The 16900-nt window shown below is 34.6% G+C and overlaps 1 protein-coding gene across 1 annotated transcript in view; it reads right to left on the bottom strand.

Moving 5' to 3' along the window:
• Positions 1 to 1937: 1937 nt before the first annotated feature.
• The window catches only part of NHLRC2 (NHL repeat containing 2), a 49185-nt gene continuing 34222 nt past the window's right edge, over positions 1938 to 16900 (bottom strand). The window contains exons 6-11 of the mRNA XM_069460237.1: positions 12079 to 12178; positions 8764 to 8995; positions 8075 to 8197; positions 6943 to 7152; positions 5647 to 5866; positions 1938 to 2672 (exon numbers count right to left, since the gene is read on the bottom strand). Coding sequence (XP_069316338.1) covers positions 2416 to 2672; positions 5647 to 5866; positions 6943 to 7152; positions 8075 to 8197; positions 8764 to 8995; positions 12079 to 12178 — 1142 coding nt within the window. The 3' untranslated portion in view covers positions 1938 to 2415. The remainder of the gene's footprint in view (positions 2673 to 5646; positions 5867 to 6942; positions 7153 to 8074; positions 8198 to 8763; positions 8996 to 12078; positions 12179 to 16900) is intronic.

Raw genomic sequence — 16900 nt, 5'->3', positions numbered from 1 at the left:
GAATTCAGAAAAAAAATTCTACCATTTGTGAAATGATATCACAAAAAGGGGAAGAAAAAATAATGACAAATAGGCAGGATAATTTAAGGCAAAGATTTCAGGTATTATGTCAAAGTGTGTATAATGCCACATTACTGGTGACATTAAGGTGACTTACACTAAATATCACTTTTTAAACTATTACTGGACACAATAATTTATGTGACAAAAAAGGGAAAATTTAAAAATATACAGAAATCCTCATAGAAAACAGAAGGCAGATATGGATCAAGAAGTTTTTAAAATAAACTTTCTAGTGTTTCCTCTTATGTAAGAGCTTTAAGCTAGTCCTAAATTCCAGGAACCTATTTATATTGCTTTAGTGTGATTTACTCAACATCATATTAATCCACGATAAATAATATTTTTAATATAAAAAACAATGTGGACTGACAGTGGGTAAGAATAAGAATGTTCAAAAAAACTATACTTTGAAAGTCAAGAAAGTATAATCTTGAGTGTAACCTAAAACTGTGTAGACAAAGGAGAATTAATAGATTCTAAAAAATATTTTTGGATTTTCAATTTACATGAAAATATGTAATACATACTGTGTGTGTATTATACTGAAAATCAAATTATCCAGTATTTCTAAATTAGCAAGTTAAAACTGTATATACTTCTTTTGCAGAGTGAAACAAACCATTTATGTCCTTAAACAGGAAATTTTTGACCCAAAATATTCTCATCCTGTCCAACTAGAAATGAGAAATATAATAAATCAAATGAGATAAAAAAATACCTAAGGCCTATTCTCCATAACAGAATATGAATGTTATACATCCTTTTTTTACAGAACATTATTTGTCTGACTGTGACGAGAAAAGGCTATGAGGTAATTACATATAATTTTAAACAGGATTCCTTTTAATTTGACATTTATACTTCTCTTAAAAAATAGCTTTAGTAGGTTACTAACTAAATCAAAGTCATGATTTATACAATCTCTTACTTTAGAGATTTAGCTAACCTTATGAATAAAACAAACTATGTTTCAAAACTATATTTCAAAAAACTATAAAGAAATGGGCAGATACTTTAAATTTAATACTGATTTTGAGGGGGAGGTAAGCATATTATGCCATATTGTCTATAAATATTTATTGAATAAATAAACATGGTTCACCTGCTTTTCTAAAAATCTTGTAAGCTAATTAAATCACAAATACGTTGAATCAGTTTTAGGAAAAACAAGAATAGGCTTTTAAATAGTTATAAAGATAAATTTTGATAATAAAAAAACCTTTTCAATTATCTTCAGTGGCATTTCTCTTGGGGTTTAAAAAAACCAAAAATCAAAAAATAGTATCATCAAATCACTGTTTCAGCCTTAATATTTTAGAGAGTAATATATTAGGATATATTACAACTATTAATAGCATGAAAGTACTTCACATTGAAAATTTCACTTTGAAGGCTCAAAAACGATTTTTAAAAACATCACAATAAATGGTAATTTAAATTCTGAATATGGGAACCAAAAAAATGCACAACCAAACCCAATAAATCTGCATTCAATGCTTACAAGTGAAATGTAAATTTCCAAAACAACATATATAACCATTTACATCAGATTCAGCTGTAACAATAAATTCTTTATCACAGACAGTAATGTGTCCCTAACTTCCTTTTTCCTTAAAAGTCATAATATTTCTGGGGACTCATTAGTTACCTGGTAAGAATGTGTTCATTCAAAAACAAAGTTAAAGGAATGGGTCTATGTTCAATTTTATCTATATAAAGTTATAAGGCATTAATAATATGTTAAAACAAATAATTTATGATAAAAATAGATCAAAACTCTCTTAAAAATATCTCAACTGAGACAACCACAGAAAAGACTAAAGATAATATTTACCACACATGCACTCTTTTAAACTTATACTGTGATGAAAAAACTTCTTTTTTTGGCTTACAACAGACCTTATGCCTTGAATAGCAGGTGTCCTTACACAACCATGGACTGAAGCTTAAGTTCTGTCTAAAGTTATTGTGAAATTTACACATTCATGTGTGCTATTAATAAAGGTAGAAAAAGTTAGCTGAAATATCTGGTACTATTATTAGTAGTCACTGCAAATTATCTTATGATAATATTCTCTCCTATAGTGTGGACTTCAGTCTTGTGCCAAACTGCAGCATAGATTACAATGTCATGGTCCAAATGATGATCAATGATTTAGCTAGTATGCAGCCAGAACAAAGGAATTTGTTTACAATAAAAAAGTAAGGAGCACAGCTTTATTTTAACATCAATGCTAGAACTGCGCAGTGGGTGTCTTGGTATCCAGCGGCAGAAATAGTTTTCTTTCCTAAGTTACAGTAATGGTAAGCACGGAGAGTGGGGGCCATGGCGACGGGTTGCCAGCTAGCTTGCTAGAACACATACCTGAGCTCTACTGGAGCCATGCAACCTTGCTCTGTATCAGTTATCTGCAAAGGCTGACTGAACAAAATTGCCTTCATCATGCAAGCACTGCTATCTGCGCTACAGTAATAAAGAAACACGCTGATAGATACAACGGCTTCAAGTGACAAGCAATCAGCAGGAATCTGCAGTGAAATTGTCGGCTGACTGGAAATGTTCTCTATGTCTCCAGATGGTATCTGCCCTTGAAGAAGCCATTCATTGCCTAGAAAATAAAAAAGTAAATTATTAAGACTTTGTAAGAAGACAAGGAGGAAATCAGAAAAATCTCATGAAGATTTTATTAATTCAATCAAGAAATATTTATCAAAAGCCTCTAAGTGCCAGGCATTGTGTTCTGTGGGAAGGACATAAATACAATATAAATAAGATATAACGACCACCCATGAGAAGTTCCCACTTTGAAGACCATTTTATCTAATTATTATAATTCTTCTTTTGTTTGAACACTGTAAAATAAGTTATAGATTTAGTTCTATTGAAATCAAGCTGAATATTACAAATATGGCTATAGAACCCTAATCTCTAAAGTTACAAATGAAACCCATTAAGTTTAGAAATAAACAGGACACTTAAGAAAACAGATCATTTTTATGAAACAGATAAAAGTCTTCAGGGATTTAACATAAAAACTTACAAAATAAGCTTTAGGGAATACAAATGTATGTACAACTCTTAGTGACCTTCTAATGATGAATTATTGAATATCCAAAAATAGCAATAAAAAAAAAATCCACAGATTTCTTTAGAAACACGCACATACCATTGCATATAAATTCTCCATGGGCTCAAACAATATAAATACTTGGAGATTTTATATACCTCGTTTTAATACATAAAATTCTTCCTAGACTTAAATACACAGATTATCTATATAACAAAAATCTAATAAGCCACTAAAAATTTTTAAGCCTAACATTAAAATTTTCTTTAAATGTCTTCATTTATCTCTAGCCTTCTCTCAGAAGGAGCATACATGCCATGCGGAGGGAGGACAGACTTCCACTGACATTCAGCCTAAGAGGGTGGCAGATATCAAGAGCCAGCATTTGCGGAATGTGTCTTTAATAGAGTACACTGAACATAATTCAACGACTCATCAGAGACGGGGCATCTGTACAAAACCTGGGCCATCTACTGAGTGGTGATAAAATGCCACGTCTACTCTTTAGCTTTGCTGTCTCTTTCCTCTGTTCTCAGGATGAGTCACCAGACTCAGAGTACCTGCCTCCATCAGTCCTCTCGATGTCTCCTTTAGCTTATTGCTTCTAATATTCCGTTGATTGCAAAATCAAATTTGAGAAAAACATGTTAAATAAGAGTAAGGAGAAGGTAAAAGGTAAGAATCTGAAGAGTTAAGTGCAGAGCTTTTTATATAGAAGTGTTTAAACAATTCTTTTAAAATTCTCTTTAAAATTCTTTGGCCTTCTTTGCTTATTCCTGGACAGGAGTATCTTTTATTTAATGCTTGATTTTGCTAAAGAGATTAGTAGAGAACTTCTATTTTAAGTCAAACAAGTAATAAACGGTGCTATTTTAAAATATGTCCAAATCTAGAAATAAAACAGAAAATGTTTCTTTAGATATTTTTCATATACATCACACATACGATCTGTGAAGTTATAATGTATGTTGGTACTTTTATGCTGCCTTTTTTTGGCTTAAAACTTTCACATATTCTAACCACTTTAAGATACAGACCAAAATTGAGTTAAAAATAAATGTTTCTGTTTCTAAATAGCCAGCCAAGAAGAGAAAATGTCATTTAACCATAAGTGTACAAACGTACTCTATAAAATAAATAATTTTCAAAAACCCTAAATTATTAGGATTCTTGCCTGAAAGCTATTTTGCCCTTATACAATAAAAATGGAGCTAATATCTAACACAAGTGATAAAATAGCTAAGTATTTTCCCTACAATCTACTTCACTTTCCTTTAATACTACCTATATTTTATATCCCAATATACCAATATTAATTAGTGTGTGACAATGCAGAGTTAAAATAAGCACATTAATTTGTCAACATCCCAGTTTAAATATCAATACACTGCTATTTAATTACACAGAGAAATGAAATTAGTGATTTCCAATTGATGCAATCTTTCAGATTTTATGGACACAGAACAGTTAAACTGGTAGTCTAGGACTTGCTCTGAACCTACTACAGAAGGCTGTGGAGTGGCCAGGGTTTGAGTACTCTTTTGTCGACTAAGCTCCAGACATCCTAGTACTATGTGGTCAGCCCCCTCCCTTCTGGGGAGGGAAAGGAGGGCTGTTTCGCCACAGGCTCAGTCAATCACCCCAGAACCAGCCTCCCGAACTCTAACTAGCAGTTCTTCCCAGCTAGTATATCAAGATCTCTTTGTTCTTGGTTTGGACCCTGAGTTAATAGTTGCAGGCCAGTAGCTGCTGCCCTGAGAACGTATGAAGGTAAAAAGGCATGAAGCTAGGATTTGGGTAATATATAAAAGAAAAGTGTGTGAGAGGGAATGAGGGAGGAGGAGTTGGGGAGGAAACGGAAACTTGAGTGAGAAAGTGTGAAAGAGCGTGGGAGACTAGATCAGAGGAAGATCATTAGAGACAAGAGATCATAATTTAGACATTCTGGACCACTAATATCTCACTCTAAAATTATTGCCCATTATGATAGGGATGATGGAAAACACTACCTCAAGGCAAGCAGTATACTATTACTTATCACCATTAATGAAATAAGGAGCTAGTTCACACTGTGATTCATATACACAGAAGAGAGAAATCCATACAGGGGACTGGAAGGAAGAGGTATAGAAAAAGATCAAATAAGAAGGCTCCACTTTATTTCTCTATTTCAGACTTTTTAACTCCAAAAGGGTCTTTCTGGGAACACAAACAGAATGAAGAACAAGGTTAGAATAAAGGGAAGAGGTATAAGAAAATCTATATTCTAAGAAATAGTGCTGGCAACTGACATGTAACTTCTGGTGAGTTGCACTGTTCTTTAATAAAAGAGAGGTAAGAATCCTGAAGACTAAAGAAAACTGCTAAAGTGGAGTCAGATCTGGATTCATTGTTTCACAGAATCATGCAAATCTTGCCCAATTAGACTAAAAATATCACATAACAAATGAAAAAAATTACTAGATTAAACATCGAGAATTTATGAAATATTTGCATCTGCAGATTATTCTCATACCGTCAGCTGACAGAAACCAGCAACTAGGTGCTTCCTCAGTTAGCTTTGCTCCTGACGGGAGTTCTAATCTTAGTTTGAACTGAAGAGTCTGGCCGGGACAGGCAGTCATGGGGGAAAGCCCAATGCTTGGAGCGGATTTAGGCAGTTTGGGTAATGTCCTTTGTTTTTCTGCTGGGAATGGGCCATCTACCACAGCATTTTCAGATGTGAAGATGGGAAGCTAGGAAATAAGAAAAACTGTTATTAAAACACAAGTATTGTATAGAAACTGTAGAGTGAGAGAGCTTATGTTTAGACTTTAGTAGAAAAGTTAAGCCTATATCAATGAAACTAATTGCCATTCTAGTCTGAATTAGAATGTGTTTACTTAGATGCTCTAAAGATTATTTTGTATGTGCAGAAACATAGTTCATCTTAGCAAAAAAAAAAAAAAATTACCAAGACTTACGAATGAGACAGAATTAAATTAATTATCCAATGGTTATAAATGGCAGGAAATTAAAACAAAACTTTATAAATTTAAATGTAGTAGATATATATTCTCTTACAACTTTCATTGTCAACAACTTTCATTGTTATTCATCATGTCAGAGATCTATGTAAAGAGAAATGACACATGTTATGATAGTAACCTGTGTTTTTTATTTTAAAACATATACCTTGCAAATTAGTAGACTTCCAGGAAAAAAGGTCTTGCATTTTTTTCTGGTAAAAGTAATACATCAAGAGGTAGCTTGTAACAGACATTTCTCCTTGAAAATTCTATAAAAGATCATGTCTGTAGCTTTAAAAATTAATTGTAACTTATGTAAGTTTCTTCCAATTTGTCTTCAACGTCTTGAGAAATGTGGCTTCTAATGCTTCCTTTGGAAGATTATTTGGTAATGGACTCACCATGGGAAACAAAACTACACATTAACCAAAGGATCACTGAAAAAATAGAAACAAAAAGCTACAGGTACTACATACATGGTATACGTATGTAGTGTGTGTCAGTATGTCCACACACTTAAAACCAGATCTGACTACTCTCTCTTTTTTTCTTGAAGGTTCATCAAATTCTCTCCAGCTTCCATTATCTTTCTCAAACTCTCAGCACAGATGGAACTTTTATTTTAAGCATAACAGGATATCCTTGAAGCAGTCCTGCTGATCTGGATACCAAAACCACAACAGAGGCATCCACTCTACCATGCTGGAGATGGCCTACCCACAAATGCCTCTGTCAGTGCTGTGAGGATCTCAGTTATCATTCTTAACACCACAGCCTTTAACGTATACTTTAAGATTACTTACCACAGAAGTCATTTTTGTTTCTAAATCCATCACTTTAATTTGATGATTATTGGTGTCTGCTACATATAACAACCGACCATTCTCCCCAATACATAAGCCTCCTGGTTCATTAAAAGTTGACTCGGTAAAACTGGAACTGATAACATCATTTGTGTCTCCAGTTCCTGCTAATGTTGTACAGCTTTTTGTTTTTGGATCCACAACTTTAATCTAAAAAAGAACAAAAATTTATATATCTGAAGATCTCATGTTTATAGTATGGAAGGGTGTAGTATTAAGCAAATTAGAGAATTTCTGATTGCCATTAGTATTCACAGTAAATCTCACAAAAAGAACAGATATTTCCATAGTTTCTTGAAAAGCCAAACGTTCAAATCAGTCTTAACGGGAGACTCTATTTTAAGAGCTAAAAACTATGTAAAACCCCTAGTTATATCCTGTCTTCTAGAAGCAATCTTTCAAAAATTATTTTTGGAATTTAAAAAAATTTAAATTGTAATGCTTTTCTTCACAATGGGACAGACTTTCACAACTGAACTTTCTCCTCATGAGCATCTAAGTGTCGCCTGAGGATTTGCTACCTTTCCTAAATGTAATGATTGCTAGTTACATCTCAACTATATTACATTTATGGTCTCTCATCACAAAGTACTGTATTAATATTTATTATCCACTAATTTTTATAAAAAAGAGAAATCCAATAAAATTGAAACAGTTAAACTGACAAAAATGGAAATGCTGCTGAAAACAAAATTATTTGCTAACAGGCACTGCAACTACCCAACAGCTCAAAAATGTTCATTTGTTAGTTGACATATCAGTTTCCCTGCCATTTGCCTTCTTACTTACTGAATATGTTACTAAGCAGCTCTGACAGGTTGCAATTCCCAACTTTTGGTCACAGATAGCAGAATTGGTTTGGTGCTTTCCCTGGTTCAGGGTATCATCATAACCTCTGAGCAAAGAAAGGACCAAGAAAAGAACAGAACAAGCTGCCATATAGTCCTCAAGGACTGTTATTCCTCTCTATGTTTTAGAGTGGCAGTTGTAGGAGGCTCATGGATCTTGCAGCATTTTAAACACCACATATGAAAAGCAAGGTATTATGTATTATAATTCTATCAAGACTCACCTTGTGATTGTAGGAGTCTGCCACGTAAAGTAAGTTCCTTTTCTTGTCCCACGTTACTCCAAGGGGGTGCTGAAGCTTTGCATTGATTCCTACTCCATCAACATCACCAAAAGCAAATAAATTCTTTTAAAAAAGAAAGAAACAGCAGTTATTACAATTTTTACAGTGCTTTGTTAGAATATAAAGTGAAAATTAAGATAGTTGTATACGCTATTTAAGTTAAAAGGGGAAAAGGCCTGGTTTTCATATAAATAGGCCTGGGTACTTAGATTAGAAAAAAATGATATAGAATTTTGAACCGTATTAGTTTGTGGTGCTTTGTAGTTTTACTCACAACAGTCACATGTCAGGTCAGGAAGGGGTTAGGTCTGCTGGTTGGATGTTCTTTCCACCCCACTGTCCAATATCTAATTTATACTTTTCTCTTCTCTCCAATAATCAATATTTCATCCTCCCTTTCTCCCTGAAGCCTCAACATTTATATGCAATCAAGTAGTGTCAATTTACTTTTCTGAGATGGTTTGTTACTTGTGTTTCTTTATATTCACATTTACTTTGGTTTGACTTTCATTTTAACTCATGGATAGGCCAAGAATGATTTCTCTCAAATCTTATTAACTTTAAACAATTCAGGAAATTGCCAGCTTGGTCAGTGTCTGAGCACACTGCGCAGGAGTGACTGTCATTACCATGGGATCTCTTTCCCCTCCTACGAGGTGCTTCACTGCTCCATCTTTCAGCGACACGGTTCTCACTGTACTGCTCTCACTATCTGCTACAAATAGGCAGCTCCAGGGATCTTCAGAGGCCAGAGAAAGGCCTGAAGGTTGGGCAAAACCCGCCTTGTGAGGATATGCATTGTTTCGATTTTCTTCGTTTCCACTTCCAGCAAACCGAAGGCAAGTTCCTTTTTTTAACTCACTGAAAAAGACAAGTTCATAGGTAGAGTCAACATGTGGTATATTGACAATTCAGTTATTAAATAAATGAATGTAAATGATCAAATCAAAAGTGATAAACATTGGAAAAAAACAAACAAACAAAACTAGTGATCTTAGCCTAGTTAAATTGTGCGAGTCAGCTTTCACTGTCATTTTTCCAATCATTAACTTATTTAGCCACTGTGTAGGGACCTTTCTACTTTTCTTTGACACACAAACCCGAAACTACTCTCAAAGGCCAGACAGGAAATCCCTGACAAGGTTAGAATTATAAGGTAAATCAGTATATTGATGACATAGCTATTTTCCCACATTCTTGACTTCCTCTTGGCTTCAATATATTAATAATATTAGATTCTAAAAGGGAACTAAAAAGATCATGTAGCTTTTGATAGTTTAAAGCTTAAATTTTCATTAAAAATGTTTTGTGACTAGCAAAAAGAACTAAAGAATAGTTTCTGAAAGATAGTCAGGTCAGGCATCACCATGTTAAGAAAATGCTATTGGATGATTATGCTGCTTTAACTAATCAATTGTACAAATCAATTTCTTATATACAGCAGAGAAATTTCTATTTAAAGGACTATTGCAAAGATTCTTTTTATAATGCAGAAAAGTTTTACACCTTGGTTTCTGAGTTTATGCCAGAGGGATTGTAAGGAGGACATGGTATTGTGTTATGTCGAGGGAAGGGAAGAAGCTGACTTAGGATGCAAAATGAAAGACTACATGTATATCATTTCCAAATATGGTACAACATGCAAAAGTCTAACAGGATCATCACTTATTGGTTATGTTCCTCATGCTAAGTTAGGCAGGAAGCAGGGGACAGGCAAAAGCATATAGCATGTATAAAATATGGCCACTTTTCAAGGAATTTATAGAAATAAGCTAGCTAGAAAAATACATATACTAACTAATATGCAAAACAAATAAACTGAAAAGTAATTACTATAAGGAGTCTTAGCACTTTAAAAAAGGAGTTCCCTTAATTAAATAAAAAAGAGTGAGAAACAGTGACTTTTAAAACATTAGGGGTCATTACCAACTGAAGATCAGTAATAAATAAAGCTAATATAACCTTAAAATTAAGAGGCAGGTCAATGTTACCTGAGGGACCATTTTCCTATTATGAATGACAGTGGCAGCTCTACTTCTTAGGAAATCTAGGGAGCTCCTGACCATCTATGTTCAAATCAGCCATCACCCAGAGCAGCATATTCTGGCAACCTCTGTTACTTCTGTTTGCTATTTATAATTATGCCTCACCAAAATCTTACTGGTAACCTCACTGTTGAGGTTATTATTATCTCTTGCCTGGATGATAGCAATAGCCTCCTCAATGGTATCTGTGTCCAGTCTTGTCCCACTAGAGTGCTGCCAACATTCTTTCAAAAACACAAATCTGATCATGTTAGGTCCCAGCTTAAAACTTTCTAAAAGGCTTGCAGAATGCCCAAATCTCTTAGAAGAACTCACAAGGCACTGCATGATCTGGCTTCTGCTGACATCATTAGAGTCACCTGGAAAACCTCCCACTCTCCCTAACTCCCACTCCTCTGTCAGGGCTTAGTTTAGCAGCCTCTTCCAGGATGCCTTCCTTGACACCTCAAACCTTAGTGACACTGGGTGTTTCTCTTACTTATGTAAGGAACAATTTTAATTTAAGGCACTATTGCAGTGATTCCTTTTACACACACTACTTTTAAATTGCTTGCTGATCTGATTTTTCCTCTGTAAGTCCACTGAGGACAGCAACCACATCTTTTCATTTTATCCTTAACATAGTGAGCATATCATTTTCATCTCTATTGCCTAGCGTAGTGCCTCACATACAGTGTGTTTAATAAATATTTGTTAATGATTAAATGTTATAAAACATAAATGTGTTCCAAAGCAACATGCACGCATATACACACTATTTGGAAAATCTGACATTTTGGATTATCTATATTACTGCTCCTTTCTACTGACAAAGGTAACTGAGATGACCAGTTCCTATGGTTATTTGACAACCTTTCTGGTTTAACTTTCTCTCATTTATTTATTCTGCAAACCCTTACTGAGCTCTTACTATGTCCCAGATACTGTGCTAGGTACATGGTCCCTTCCTTTAACAGTCTAGTAGGAAGGAATAGTTAAAAATAAGTGCAATCAAAAAGAGAGGGAGGGAGAGAGAGGGCAGGCAAACTTATCAGTGTAGTGATGTAACTTTATACCGGGTACAGTGAGGTCATAGGGAAGAGTATGGATGGTCACATCTGCCTAGGGTGTTAGGGGAAAGAGGAAAGGCTCTATGGAAAAGATAGACACTAACCTTTCATCTTTATAGTGCCAACAGTGGTGGCAAAGCCACCTATGTTTACTGTATATGCCAGGCACTATGCTGAGCTCTTCTGACTTGAAAACAAGCCTATGACATAATATAAATAAGGAAAGTGAGGCTTAGGAAGTTAAAGTGGCTTTCCTAAACTCACACAGATAGTAAGTGGCAGAGCCAGGATTCAATCTCAGGCCTGACTATAAAACCTGAGTTATTAACCACCCTGCTATGTGGTGCTCACCTATTTGAATGAATGATTGGACATATTTGAGCTATGTCTTAGAAGATAAGGGGCACAAAATATTCCCAGTTCTCCTTCTGGATGTTCAGGAGGATTGCTCTTACCTACCTTGAAGTTAGGTATGGCCATAAAACTTACTCTGGCTGATGCATTGTGAGCAGAAGTGATATGTGTCATTTCTGAGTAGAAGTTTTAAGAGCCAGTGAGTGACTTACCACCTCTTTCTCTCTCATTCTGCCAGGATGACTGGCAAACTCCAGACAGTGGCTACTTCATCAGCTGGGGCAGCAGAATAGCGCTCCCCAGTGAACCTATGTGAGTGAGCAAGAAATAAGCCTGGTTTTAAACCACTGAGAACTTGGGCTGTCCACTATGGTAGCATAACCTAGCATATCCTGACTAGTATGGTGGGAGCTGTGTGGATATGGTGACTTTGGGAAAGAGAATTCTGTGAACTCCAAGTAGTACAGTCTACTCAAGGAGAGATGCTGCCACTTACTTTTTCTTGGGCAGTTTGCCAGAGTCCAGTAGGAGTGCCCATATCTGATGAGTGCCTGCCATGGCAATCCACAGAATGTCATCTCTTTGGACTTCTGAACCTTTATAAAAATAAACAGTCATTATTATATACATATCTGGTTAATAGAAATACTCTAATTGTTTCAAAATTTTAAATTCAGGGAAGATAACAGTATGTTTATAAATCATCTAATAAAACAATATTTGCAATGTTTTAAATGGTTTTTGAAAATTTTGTTTTCCTTGTGAGTGGTTTATTTCTTTAGATTCGTAATTTACCTGTGACAATTTCAAAGGAATCCAAAGTAGTCTTAATAGCAATACTTACCTCTGCATCTTTGGGCACAATGTTCTTTAAACATCTGATTTCTTATTTTATGTGACAGACGAAACTGGCTGACACATATTCTCCAAAGAGACTCTTTGCTAGTTAAATATCTAGAGCTAACCACCTAAGTTATAATATAAGCTTTAGAAATAGGTTCTTTGAACAATTTCCATGAAGAAACTGTATATTTTAAGAGTTTAAGAAACATGTATTGACACCATAGTACTAGATTTGAGACTGAGACATAAAGTGGCTATTTAAAAATCCATTCTTTTTCAAAAAAATATACCTGACATACAAAAGTCAGAGTTCAGTATTATTACAATATAGCTTTATTTGCTAAAATCATTAACTTCCTATTTTTTAAGAGACCGATGTCACAACTTATTACAATGTGACAAAGCTCTATTTCTCAAATTAATTCTACTTTTAAACTCTTCAATTATTTTAATTTAAAACATGTTCCAAAGCTACTTTTAAAAGAAATTGAAGCTGATGCCTCCTTTAGAGCAGTCCGCTGTCTACCATCTTGAGAGCGGACTATACTTTCTACACTTTTGTCTTCAGTAAATGTCTCTGTTTCACATGTGGGGGGGAAAAAGTAATTGAGATATTTTAACTAAAATAATTTGGTCAGACATTATCTTATGCTAAAAGAAATATCTTCGTAAAAGGCTATCTTATTTGTATTTCCTTTAACTTCAAGTATTTTGTGTCCAAAAGAAATTTTTCTTCCCTTAACTTATATTACTTTCTAGTATCTTTTAATTTAACAATAAAAAAATGACGATGATGATGATTCTCAATAAATTGTGGCTACCAAATGCTACAAAGTACTTTATAGAAATTGTCACTCATACTTTCTTGAAGGCCCCTGGAGATAGGTACTATTAGCAGACCGAGTTTACAGATGAAGAAACTGAGGCTTAGCGAGAGGTTAAGTAATTTCCCAGGATCACAGAGCTGTTAAACATAGGAACTAGAATCTGAACCCAGGCAGCCCAACAGAAAAATCTATGCCCTGAACCATTTCACATGCTGCTTCTTTCTGTGTTCTTAATTGCTATCCAATAAAATCTAAAAAAAGTAATTTATTTTACTTTACTTTTTTATACTCAGATATGTTTGTAAACATAAATTATATCAAAAGTGACACTGGCGTCCATATATTCTGGGGACTCAGTCTCTGCTTAACCACTTTAAAACTAGGTCAAAAGCTTTCCATAATTAACTTTCAACATACTACAATGTTCCTTCAGTTATTCTAGAGCCACGATCTGAGACTACTAGAATGAATAGAAAACTTTAGCTAATAAAATATTCCCTGTTATTTTAGATATACTGACACCCAAATGAAAGGCTCAAAGCATGTGAAGCACTTAGAATAATGCTTGGAGGAAGCAACTGTCAAATGTTAGCCATTATTATTATTTAATGAATCTGGATCTTAATTTTACAGTATGTTGTATTAGGGGAATAGAAATACATTTACAAACTGAACAGCTCTTGAATAGACATCAATGAGGGTAAAAAGTGTGACACAATGTCTTCTACTTAAATCTGTTGTTAATTTTATGAATATTAACAATGCATGTATTACCAACAGATGATATTTGGTACCTAAGAAAGCATTCATTTTAGAATTGATTGGTGTTAAATCTACCATAAATCTAAGATTATACACTTTTTAGCATTAACCAATGAAAAAGACTGAGTTTTATGTCTCTGCCTAGTCAATGGCATTATTAACTAAGGAAATGAACAAACAAAACAAAAACTTCAGTAGGCAGTACAAACAAAAGCCATAGAAAGTCTACAAAATGAATATTATTATTCATTTTAACTTAATTTGGAATGTTTCCCATTCACAAAATTCTAAAGCCTTTATTTGTTCAATATTTTTAAAATGCTACACGAAGAACTGTAAATGATTATGTATTCAAGTCCTCTACCCAGTTCTCCCATTTCTCAGAATGGAACTAAATTATTCTTATGGTAATTGTGATAAAACACTAAAAGAAGAGGGCTCCGGAAAGCATTTCTTCATCTAATTCCTTGGCTTTGTAACCAGCTGGGTCTGGATTTGAATTCTAATTGTATTACTTTCTAATTTGTGTGCCTCAATTTCCTCATCTGTAAAATGAGGATTATCATCACTCAGTTCGTAAGATTTTGGGGAAGAATGAGTAAGACAACGTAAGTATGGTGCCTAACTTGGTTCCTGGTACATGTTATATGCTGTTCTTCAACTTCTATACCAAGCGTGCTCCCTCCTTCCCCTTCCTAGAAACCACATCTCCAGATACTAGCATTTACTCAGGTGTCTGTACAAGTTTCTTTCCTGCTCACTCTACCTGATACAACACACATGCAAATACCCCATTATTCTCTAGCCCCTTACCTTGCTTGATTTTTCTTTGTAGTATTTATCACTATCTTACACGTTACATATTTATTTATTGCTTTACTGTCTTTCTCCTCTACTGAGCATAAGGTCTGAGGGGCCAGCACATAGCTGTTTTACTCACAGCTCTATTATCAGCATCTAGAATAGTGCCTGGCACATGGCAAATGTTCAGTAAATATTTGTTGAATGAGTAAACTTTCCCCTAGATATCACAAGAGAATTGTTCTCTTTTTTGTCATTGTATCTGTAAGCCCTAAAATTATCCTAATGACGACTGGTATTTCCTAACAGTACCAATGATTCATCACTAATCAAAGAAGTCTGCTATAAATGTGAACCTGTGCCATCATTCCCTAAAACAATGATTCTGAATGGGACTGGCATCCGTCCTAAAAATAGCTTTGGCTATTTGATAGGTAATATATTGTATGATAGTACAGTCATGCCAGAACATTGACATATGAACACATTATTTTATTATATATTATGCTTATTTCTTTATATTTACAAATATGTAAGTATAGGTGGATTATATGATCTATGAATTTCATTTTAGGTATGGTAAAGAAGACTTTTCATAAAGTTTATTATATGAAGAGGATTTGGGATCTGATAGGGCTGAGAACTTTAAAGTGACACATAAAAATAAAGTCTTTCAACATCTCTTAAGCTTGTTAGCTTCCATTCCTGATAAAAACTCAGCAAACAAGGATCAGAAGGCAACTTATTTAATCTTACAAAGAATATTTACAATGGAATCTACAGCAAACATCTTATATAATAGTGAAATACTGCAAACATTCCCCCAAGAATAAAAATCAGACAAAGATACCTACTATCAAACACTTCTATTTAGCACATATAGAGGGCCTAGTTTGTGCAACAAAGTAGGAAAAAGCAGCAAAAAGCCCAAAGATTAGAAATAAAACTGTAATTATTAGAAGATGACAAAATTACGTGCATAGAAAATCTTAAAATTTTACAGAGAAACTACTAGGATTCATGCATGAATTTTGTAATGTTTTTGGGTATAAGGTCAATAAGCAGGAATAATTTTATTTATTGGTTTATACCAGCAAACAAAATTTAGGATGACATTAAAAAACATCAAAACACCTAAGGGTTAATTTAACAGGAAATGTATAAGCCCTTTATACCAAGAATCATTACCGAGGGACATAACCATAGATTAAAACTTATCTACATTAAGAAGTCAGGCCTGGCCAATGTTAAGACCTTGTAGGTAAAAAGACTGCAAGGTTGACCAAGAAAATTAAAATAAAAGCACTCCATCCTTTCAGCTTCTCAGGTCATAAAACCTGGAGTCATCCTTAATTCCTCCTTTCTCTCACACGTCACACATGATCCATTAACAAATCTTGTTGCCTCCTCATTCAAAACACATTCAGAATCTGGTCAGGCATGGTGGCTCACACCTGTAATGCCAGCACTTTGGGGGGCCACGATGGGAGAATCTCTGGAGCACGGGAGTTTGAGACCAGCCTGGGCAAACAGAACAAAACCCTGGCTCTACAAAAAAACCAAAATATATCCAGAATCTGACCACTTCTGACCACCGCCACCTTGACCCAAGTCACCATCAAGGATTACTGCAAGGATTACCTCCTAACTGGTCTGCCACCCTGTTCCCACCCGAATACAGCTTCTTTATTTCTCTTTCACATGAATGTCCTACTCTAAGAAAATCTGGGAAGGATGAGTTGGGCAAATTTAGCTCTAAGTCTTAGGAACAAAAACATCTGCTTTTCTTAGTCTGCTTTTAGAGGCTCTGTCTTGGCAAAGGAGTGCTATGTTGGTGTGTATCTGAGTGAAAAATCAAATTTAATTCCATTATCTAGTTCTCTAAACAGGTCAGACTAGTTCAGCTCAGGATTACTATAGAAAGGCAAAATCTTCACAGTAATAAAGTGTGAGCATTTGTTTCTTGGACTCTGTACTTATTTCCTTTAGATACCTGAGGAAGGAGGAAAAAGTATAGAAACAGAGGCTGTGTCAAGTCAGGATTCAGGTGTTTGGGATTTTACATACCAATTAATGATGAGGATG

Source organism: Eulemur rufifrons, chromosome 28 (genome assembly GCF_041146395.1).
Source record: "Eulemur rufifrons isolate Redbay chromosome 28, OSU_ERuf_1, whole genome shotgun sequence".
NCBI classification, from domain to species: Eukaryota; Metazoa; Chordata; class Mammalia; order Primates; family Lemuridae; genus Eulemur; species Eulemur rufifrons.
The sequence above is the reverse complement of the archived record's forward strand: the minus strand, read 5'-3'. Positions and strand labels throughout refer to the sequence as shown.